This window comes from Montipora foliosa, chromosome 1 (assembly GCF_036669935.1).
Source record: "Montipora foliosa isolate CH-2021 chromosome 1, ASM3666993v2, whole genome shotgun sequence".
In the NCBI taxonomy this organism is placed as follows: Eukaryota; Metazoa; Cnidaria; class Anthozoa; order Scleractinia; family Acroporidae; genus Montipora; species Montipora foliosa.
The window spans coordinates 38,157,631-38,166,655 of record NC_090869.1 but is presented as its reverse complement, the minus strand read 5'-3'; the positions used below and the strand labels follow the sequence as shown (position 1 = coordinate 38,166,655).

General features: G+C 37.4%; 1 protein-coding gene across 3 annotated transcripts in view; it reads right to left on the bottom strand.

Moving 5' to 3' along the window:
* LOC137997740 (tRNA-dihydrouridine(20) synthase [NAD(P)+]-like) overlaps positions 1-9,025 on the bottom strand; it is a 19,873-nt gene extending 10,848 nt beyond the window's left edge. For 2 of the 3 annotated variants that reach the window (XM_068843941.1, XM_068843957.1), the window contains exons 1-11: positions 8,883-9,025; positions 8,711-8,811; positions 8,196-8,355; positions 7,888-7,933; positions 6,377-6,468; positions 5,733-5,776; positions 5,157-5,217; positions 4,580-4,627; positions 4,170-4,235; positions 1,632-1,702; positions 104-304 (exon numbers count right to left, since the gene is read on the bottom strand). In XM_068843941.1, coding sequence (XP_068700042.1) covers positions 104-304; positions 1,632-1,702; positions 4,170-4,235; positions 4,580-4,627; positions 5,157-5,217; positions 5,733-5,776; positions 6,377-6,468; positions 7,888-7,933; positions 8,196-8,306 — 740 coding nt within the window. In that variant the 5' untranslated portion in view covers positions 8,307-8,355; positions 8,711-8,811; positions 8,883-9,025. Of the gene's footprint in view, positions 1-103; positions 305-1,631; positions 1,703-4,169; positions 4,236-4,579; positions 4,628-5,156; positions 5,218-5,732; positions 5,777-6,376; positions 6,469-7,887; positions 7,934-8,195; positions 8,386-8,710; positions 8,812-8,882 lie in introns of those variants that run through there. The other variant, XM_068843949.1, reaches the window with a different exon arrangement.

The window sequence follows — 9,025 nt, the reverse complement described above, 5'->3', positions numbered from 1 at the left end:
CCAAATATTTATTGTTCTGTGGCGTCGACGTTGTCGTCTTTTAGAGTATTCGTCCAAATGTAATTATTCGAGGAACTGCTTCTGGAGTAATTACAGTATTTACCTGAAAATGGAAGGGTTCCATTGTGCTGCTCTCGCCAGCATCACAGATGAGCAGCCTGTTTCCAGTCGGTATTTTTCAATGTCGTCAAACGTTTTCACTAAGGCTGAAACACCATTTGCAATAACAGGGATGGAAACAGCCTTTGCTACTTCACGAATAACGTCAATGTGCACAGGGTCCCTGGGCCGCTCGTGCTTCTCTCTGTAAGTAACAATTGACAAATCAAAAGCGATCACTGGGTCAAATTGCAACCAGATGAACAATGTAACTTTATAAGCTGCATTCATTGACTTCAAAGCCTTTCAAACATTGGTCTTCCGTTCGAGCGCATGAAAAATTACAATGTAATAATTCTCTTAGTTTATGCTTTGGCGAGCGTACATTGAGTTTGAAGCACGTTGAAAGAAAAATTAGTGCAAAAGTGACGTAGAAGCCACTTCTTGAGCGCTCTCGTCACTCTTAAAGTGCATCAAATCCCGATATACGCACAGGTAAATGTCTAAACCAACGATGTAAGGTGGCCCAAACCAAACGTTCTAAACGTTCTTATTGCATGTAGAAGACACTACAATTAACACTTTATCACTTAACAGCAATGTGGTGGTACCATATCAAACACCAATTATTGCTAAAAAAGATTCGGTCATTTTTGTGACCTAAAAAGTTACCGTGGCAACAGGAAAGCCCTGCAAAAACACCCCATATTTTGGCTTTAGCTGCTCATATTTCAAAAACGAACTCATAGACGCCCACTTTATTTTTTTTAATTTCTGAAATGTAATCAGCATGCCAGAGTGAAACTTTATGCAAAGTTTAAAGAAATTCTGTGGAACGGATTCAGGACTACCTTAAATTTTCAATTATTTAAGGTGGCTCTGAATCCGCTCCACAGAATGTTTTTAAACTTTGCAGAGAGTTTCATCTTGGTCTGCTGATCAATTTTGTGCAATAAGAAGTTGAGGTCACCCAGTTCGTTGTTCAGATATGGGCAACTAAAGCAAAAATATAGGGTGTTTTAGCAAGGCTTTCCTGTTTCCATCGTAACTTGTTACGTCACAAAAATGACTGCATCTTGTTCAGCAATAATTGATGTTTCACAAGGTACCATAACATTGCTGTTACGTAATAAAGTGTTGTACTGTCAATCCTTCTAATAACAAGGTTTCTTGAAGGGTTGAAACCTTAACAGCACTTTCCAAAAGCAAAACAAGGTGCAAGAGTTAAGTTCACACACGCACCAACCCATAAATCTCTGTAAGTAAGTCTTCTTATCTCCATTAGCTTTCTACAGTTTGTGTTTTTTCCCATTTTAATTAATCTTTATTCTGGGTGTTTTAGTTTTCTTTGTGGCAAAAATGTTGGTGTTGTTGTTGTTGTTGTTGTTGTCATAAACACTAAGAGTGATGAATTTGATTGGCAATTCGATAACGGTTAAAAGTTGAAAATCGTAGCGAAGAACTTAATATGTGGACACTCTGCTTGTAAGTTTCTCTCTTTATCTCTCTCTTTACATGTGCAACTGCTATACCTTCCATGAACTGCCAAAGCAGCAATGCCAGTACTTTCCACAAGTTTAGCAAAAGCAACCGTTTCCTCGATCTATGAAATTCAACAAAAAGCGTTACTTTGTTAGCAAGTGCTATGGCGAGTTTTAAGCTAAGTATTTCGTTTAAGCAATGATAAGTCTTCAGAAACTGACACAGGCAAACTGAATAATGAAGTACTCGACCTTCTGTTTTCAACTAGTAATCAGGATACCAACGGTTTAATTCGGGTTCACAGAATTTGAATTGATTTTCTCATGATAACCGGGTTTTTGTGTAAGGTCCTAGAGAATCTAGTAATTATCTCTTATAGACACCTAAACAATTCAGGTGGTTTCAACGGGATTCGAACCAATGATCTCTGCGATACCAGTGTAATGCTCTACAGCCAACCAGTTGAGAGAGCAGGTCAATGGGCCTTAACCACACGGCGGCCGTGTTGGGTCCAGAGGGATTGAAAACTCGTTCCCAACCATTTCAACTCGGGGCTTGGGGTACGAAATCTATTGCCTATAGCCAACATGGCCGCCGCGCGAATAAGGCCCATTTGATAGGACGCAGCTCTTTACAACCTCCTATTTTATTGGATCCCTTTAGAACGCAGCTCTATTGTTTTTAGGGTTAGGGTCCATCGTTGATTGGTTGTTTGTTTTGGTCCCTTGTTTTCTCAGCCAATCCCGAGAGCCGTTGTAATAGCTGCGTACTGACCCCATTTGTTGGGCTCATTTGTTCCCGTGAAAGGACTCGATGAATGAAACAAATGAATTATTATTTTGAAGTACCCCGCACTAAATAAAATTAACAGATTTAAATGGTGGACTGTTACTTCAAATATACATTTATTTCATTGTATGCCATTACGTTAATAAGAAATGTTACAACTACAAGTTACAAATTACAACCAAAAGAAAAAGTTTGAATTTCTTAATGTCGTTGTAAATGCAAGTTAAAAGGACGGCGAGTTATTAGAATTAAGGACTTAAGGGCTTCGAGAACATTATTTTAAAATGTCCAAGTTGATCGGCATAGAAAGTGTGTATCAACATTCTACCAATAAAATTGATATCAACGATGTGAATATTTGGCGAAAAATTAAAAGTATCCTTTGGGGATCGCCTACTCCGCATAACCTAAGGGCCCTCGTGAACTAGGAAACATTGTTTCACGAAATGTTTCCCAGGCGCCCAAACGAGGAAACGTTTGCTGAGCAAGAAATAATTATGTTTCTGAAAAAATTCAGAAACATTTTTGCTTCCCGGGAAGCAAATTTTGCTTCTGCAAAAAATGCTTCCAAGGGCCGCAAACGGGGAAACATTTGCTTCCGCAACAATGTTTCCTTGTTTGCCGGAGCCTTACAATTTGTTCATATCACGTCGTTGTCAAGACGACAAGGCTAAGAAAGACAGGCTTAAAGAAAAAAAAGACCCTACACGCCCCACACACACGTTTTACATTTTGGTCCATTTCTTTGCTCCTCAAAACTGAACGACTTGAAATGGTCAGTTTGAGGTTAAGTAGACAACATGCGATCAGAACACGACGATAATTATTAATTTGTTCACTTGTCTCGGACTGTCATGCCGTTAAAACCAGCTGTAATTTCATCCCAGGCAATAGACTAAGTCGACCAACTCAATATTGTACTCACTTCCGACAAAACGTTTTGTCACGGTTCCAGGTAATTTCCGTATCAATTTAAAAACAATTATATTTCAAGCACGGGTTGTAGACGAAAGAAGTGAGTGATCCTCGCACTTAACTGGACAATTTAAAAAATCGTCACTTTCAGAAACTGAAAAATTTTGGTGTGGCATCGTATCTCAGTTGGTAGACCATAGCACCGGCATCGCATGCAAAGGTCATGGGTTTGAATTCCGTTGAATCTGCCTGAATATTTCAGTGTCTGTAAAGTGACAATTGCTTATATTGCTCACTTTAAGTACGAGGATCACTCAGTTCTTTCGTCTAAAACCCTCACTTCAAATATACATTTCTTTCATTCATCTGTCCATTCACGGGAACACATTAGCCCAGCAAACTGGCCTTCTCCCAACTGTGTGGCTTCATAGCTCAGTTGGTAGATCAGCATTGCACGGGCATCGTAAGTATCTTTTGACTATCAGGCACGATTAGTTCAAACGTTTGAAAGAGACCACTGTCTTGCCGTGCGAAACTTTCACTTCCAGTTTGAGCCTTGAGCTCAAAAACGTCTCATGCGCACGCGCTCTTTAGGGCGCAAGGATGATGTCAAAATGTAAGAGATAAGTAAATTACGAGTTAATTACGCTGTAACATTGAATACTAAAATCGCCTCAGAAAAAAATAAATGCCATCACTCTTAATTGTCAAAGGTCCTCCAACAGAGTACAGAATGCTCTGTGAACACAACCAAATCATGTATGGCACAGTCCCCTCGCCTTAAGTGTAAGTTACTTAAGATGCATTTAAAAGAGGAAAACTAAAGAGGTTCAAATCAAAATTCATATTTTAAGAGTTGTACTCATTACAAAATGGCATCTTACCGTGGGTAGAATTCGTATTTTGCACGTCACTGGCTTTGAAACACCCTTTACAAGTGCCGTGAGAATCTACAGGATGGAAATACATGTAAATGCAACCATTATTAATTTGTTGTACATTGCTTTTCATTTCACTGAATTAACTTACGGACCACTGATGAAGTTATTTTAATATAGTCACCGATCTAAGGATGGGCAGAAGAAAAAATGACAAGAAGAAACACCAAGTGCACAAGATCTGCAATGATGACCATGACTTGTCCTTCCCTGCACAATGCAGTGGGGAGCCCCACAGCCCAAAATACTGACACCACTAACCAGCAACGCCTTGGTTTTAACCTTGCCTAGCTTACACTTAACCACAATGAAATTATTAATTTTGAAATACTAGGCACTTCTTGTTGTTGCCTTACCTTTTTGACATTTTCAAGCTGTGTCAACAATGCTGCTCCCATGCCTCCCTGTCATCAAACAACAACCAATACTTTCCCATCAATAGAGTGAGGATGGAGAGAATGGAAAATAATAGTTTGAAGGTTCTTTTATAAAAAAAAAGTTTTCCTAGCTTTAAAAGATGTAAACTAAATTTTAACTTATTTTACCAAATATTCCTGGGCAATATATTGAGTCCTTGGTTTGAATGCATCATTGCTACAGTTGTACATGAGGAAACATTACTGCAACTAAATTACTAGTATGTGCTAAAATTACCAGTATACAATGTAGTACCACATAATTTATCATAAAATAAGATCTAACATAACAAATTCTATTAACATAATACATTAATATTACATGGAGAATCGAGAACCAAAAAACTCGTATATATTATTGTACCCTTAATGACCAGGCTGCATCTGAATATAAAAACAGGGACATTTTGGTAAAAGAGAGAGGTCTCACCAAGTACAAACCCTTTAATTGTTAATTAAAGAAATAATCCATTAGTAAAAATTGGTACAAGAACTGTAAGCCCATTAATCTGTTAACCTTGACTGAATAATCTTTTGGACAACCCATGTTCACATCAATTCCAGCAACATCATTTTCTCTGTAAATCAAGAGAAACCAAATTACAATTCTCCTTAAAATAAACATGTATTTAATTAAGCACAAAATCGAGACCATACACTGTTGACTACAAATTGACAAAAAAATATTGATAGGAACATTAATGAATACTGTATGTGATATAAGCTTCTTGTGTTTGAGCAAGAGTTAAAACAATTTCAAAAGCACTGTGATAACACAAGCACTTACAGCCATGGGCCTTATTCGTGTGGCGGCCAAATTGGCCACAGACAATAGCTTTTGTACACTGAGCCGCCAGTTGAAATGTTTGGGAGCGAGTTTTGGTGGTGCAAAACAAACGTTTTCAATCCTTCCAGACTCAACATGGCCACTGTTTGATTAAGGCCAATTACGGTACAAGCTGAAAGCAAATTTGTACACACATACAGCAATCCTTCTGCAAGGCAACACAATAAATAATAATACCTAAGGGTTCACAAAGGTTTCACACATGTATATGTGTTAAGGATTAGCTACAACTTAAAGTTGACTTACAGCATTTTTGCAGCTTTTAGAGCTCTCTCTGGGTCTGCTGTGCCCTGCAAGAATTCATAAATTTGCTGGAAAGGTCCCAAACACTCAGAGCAACCTTTTGCAAAATGTGCATGCAGAATTACATGTACAGCAGAGACCTGATGTCTAGTTCTTAAACAAGCTAGATCAGCTAGTCTAGTTGGAAGTTGCTCCTAGCCGTCTCACAAATTAACAACAGGGTTCGTGGTTTTCATTCCATATTGTTCTGAATTTTTTTCCCAAGGTTCTTGATATTTGTCCATCCTCTCTTTCACTACTTACACTAAGGGTTCTCTAAAGTTCATACTCATTCCATTGATCAGATTAAGTCTCCTTGACACAAATAAACATTGCAACCCTTTCAGTTGCAACAATGCCAGTGCATTTTCTGCCAAGAGTGGCATACGATCAGCTACACTACAATGTAATCAGAGTCATTTGCAAGTTTATGTCTTAATGAAGATTGCTTTCATTAATAACAGAACATACATGTTAAAAAAATTGGCATTTTAGATCGCATATTGCAACAGGATTAACTGTAACCTCAAAGAGCGAACCTTTAAACAAACAAATATCTTTTAATCTGTTCCGCACACTGTTTTGCTTAAGTTTGATATTGAACTTACCATCTGAAATACAACTTTTTGTTTTTCAGCATCACAAGTCCTGAAGACAACTGTACCATCAACTAGTATAAAGTCAACTGTGCCAAGCATTTCTAAAAAAAGTCAAAGACAATATTTTTGCATGCTTACAGTGGTCTTGGCTAGGATATACAACTATTGGCCATTAATTTATGCTACTTGTCAGTCCCTATCAAACTACCAGCATCTAATTTAGGCTTTCATCTCATGTATTTTGCAAAACTTTCATTACTGTCTTGTTTTATGTTACCCAAGGTGTCTTCACAACAAAACAAATTTGGGCAAAAAATTGGATATGATTACCTTTATCACCTCACTTGCAAGACAGCTACCATACCATAGAATACTGTATAGAGTTAACCAATTATCAATTTATACAAATTTTAATCTTCATAAATCCGAGTACAAATTTAGACCAGTAGACATAAATATGAAAAGCGAATTTCTAAGTTACCCCAATAATAATACAAAAAAGTCCTAAGACACTGTGAACGGTTTGTTTGTTTTTTGAGAAGGGGGGGGGGGGGGGGGGGGGTTTTTTTATTTAGTGAAACACCAGGGAGGCATTGTGAGATCTGGTTTGCATCAGTCAGCACCTCTTGTGTACACTACATGACTACATGGCTTGATAATGTGCATTAGCTGTGGTTCAGTAGCAGCCAACCCCTACAGATTCAGCGTGTGGTCACTTACAAAATTTCAATCTTGTAAATAGCCAGTTAAGACCACTTTTTCTTGGACCAAAATAAAACAAGAACACAAAATTACACAAAGTCATATTGGTATTCGTGGTTATTTCCCCACGTTTATCATATATATATATATATATATTTTTGTTTGTTTGTTTCTTGTTTTGTTTTTTAAGGGAGGGTAAAAACAGTCTTCGCCTTCTCAGCTTTTTTTCTTTTCCAGTCTGTCTAGGAAACTTGCCCACAAGTGCAAGAAGAAGATTTTTTTCTGGTTTCAGGTTTAGTTGCCTTGAGCAAATTCACTGCAATCATGTGGGAAAAACACTTGATTGATTCGTGCTTTCTTGGGATTCTGCATTTGATTAAAGAATACACTTGACAATCTATGCCCTTTGAATGTGAAGAATGCTCGCCTCCCAATAAGCAGTGTTCTGCACAAGTTCACAAGTTTCAATATTCGAGGTTTATTTAATCATAATCTCGCTTGATACAGTCTTAACTCTGGTGCTCTCAATCACTGCAAAAATCCCACGCTATTGTAAATATTTTGATATTTACATCAATGCCCTAGATCACTTAGGATTTTTTTTTTTTTTTTTTTTAAAGCTTTAGTTTAGCTTATAATCAATCCTCGATCCCCGATCCTCAATCTCCAATTCTGATTTTCCAGGAAACCATTGTGAACAGTCACTCGGCCATTTGAGAAAAGAAAACTACCAGTATGCACTGCAGACTGATGTGCCATCAAATTAAAGACAAGTTGCATAATTGTTATCAATTTCTATGTACATTAAAATCACTTACTGTTTTCAAGTCGAGTTGTCTTGAGGATTTTAAAGTCAATTATTTCCTTAAAGGAAATTAGAAAAGATTTTAATGAACCTACACAAAGCAGAAAATTAGCCAGATTAATAGCAGGGCAGTTATTACTAAAATCTGGGTGGGAAAATCTGGGTTGTTCCAAGAATACATTCCTAAGTTACCTCAAATTACATGCTCTTCCTGAGTTTTGGTGATAAATGTTCAACTAAGGGATGTCACAAACAAAATAGTACGTAGTTGAGTTTAGAATTGTTAAGTTTAAGCATTTTCTTAGAAAATTAATTCCTTACCTCAGCATACACAATATCAGCTCCATATTTTAAAGCCAGTAGTCTCATTGGTAGGGTACCAACTCGCACCATTGGTGCCAAAATTTTCTTTCCTTGATAGCAAAGTGTCATGACTGCTTCTTCTTCTCATTTGCTGATTCAATACTCACATCATATATAGCTGCATAAAAACAACACATTTCCAAATCAGCTATAAGGTTCAAAATGTAAGGCTTATATGCATTTAAATTGATCCGAAAAGTTGGATTAAGCTCAAGTATGTAAGAAAACAAGGCTTGACAAGAATGGCAACAAGTGACTTATGCAACACTGGTGCAATTTATATTTTCGCAACTACCGGTATATGCTACTTCCGGTGAGCTCGCTCTTACTGTGTAACAGTTGAATACAAATCTAAGTAAGTCTTATTGAAGAAGTGGCACAGAAGCGAAATTGCGCCGTTATTTGCTTAAATCGCGAATTTTAACGTCCATATTTTGATTTCATCTTGACCAGCATAAAAAACATGAAATTACCTCGTCAACCGTGAAAGTTACTGAGCCAAAATTCTTGATTTTCTGCACGGGACAGCTCATCAAACCAACTGATCGTCTGAAAGGATTTCATTTGATTTTACCTGGAAAGGATTTCACTTGGCTTAAGACCATGTGTTTTACCAAACTTTAATCATCCTAACTACTTTTATACCTTTATCTTATATATCTTCATCCCAACAAAACTCTAAATACAAATGAAGGCCACCTTCAGTCATTCCGGTCCGCCATATTTACAGAATCGACTGGATCCAGGTTTCAACTCTTGTTAAAATGATCGCGTAGGACTGTGTGCAA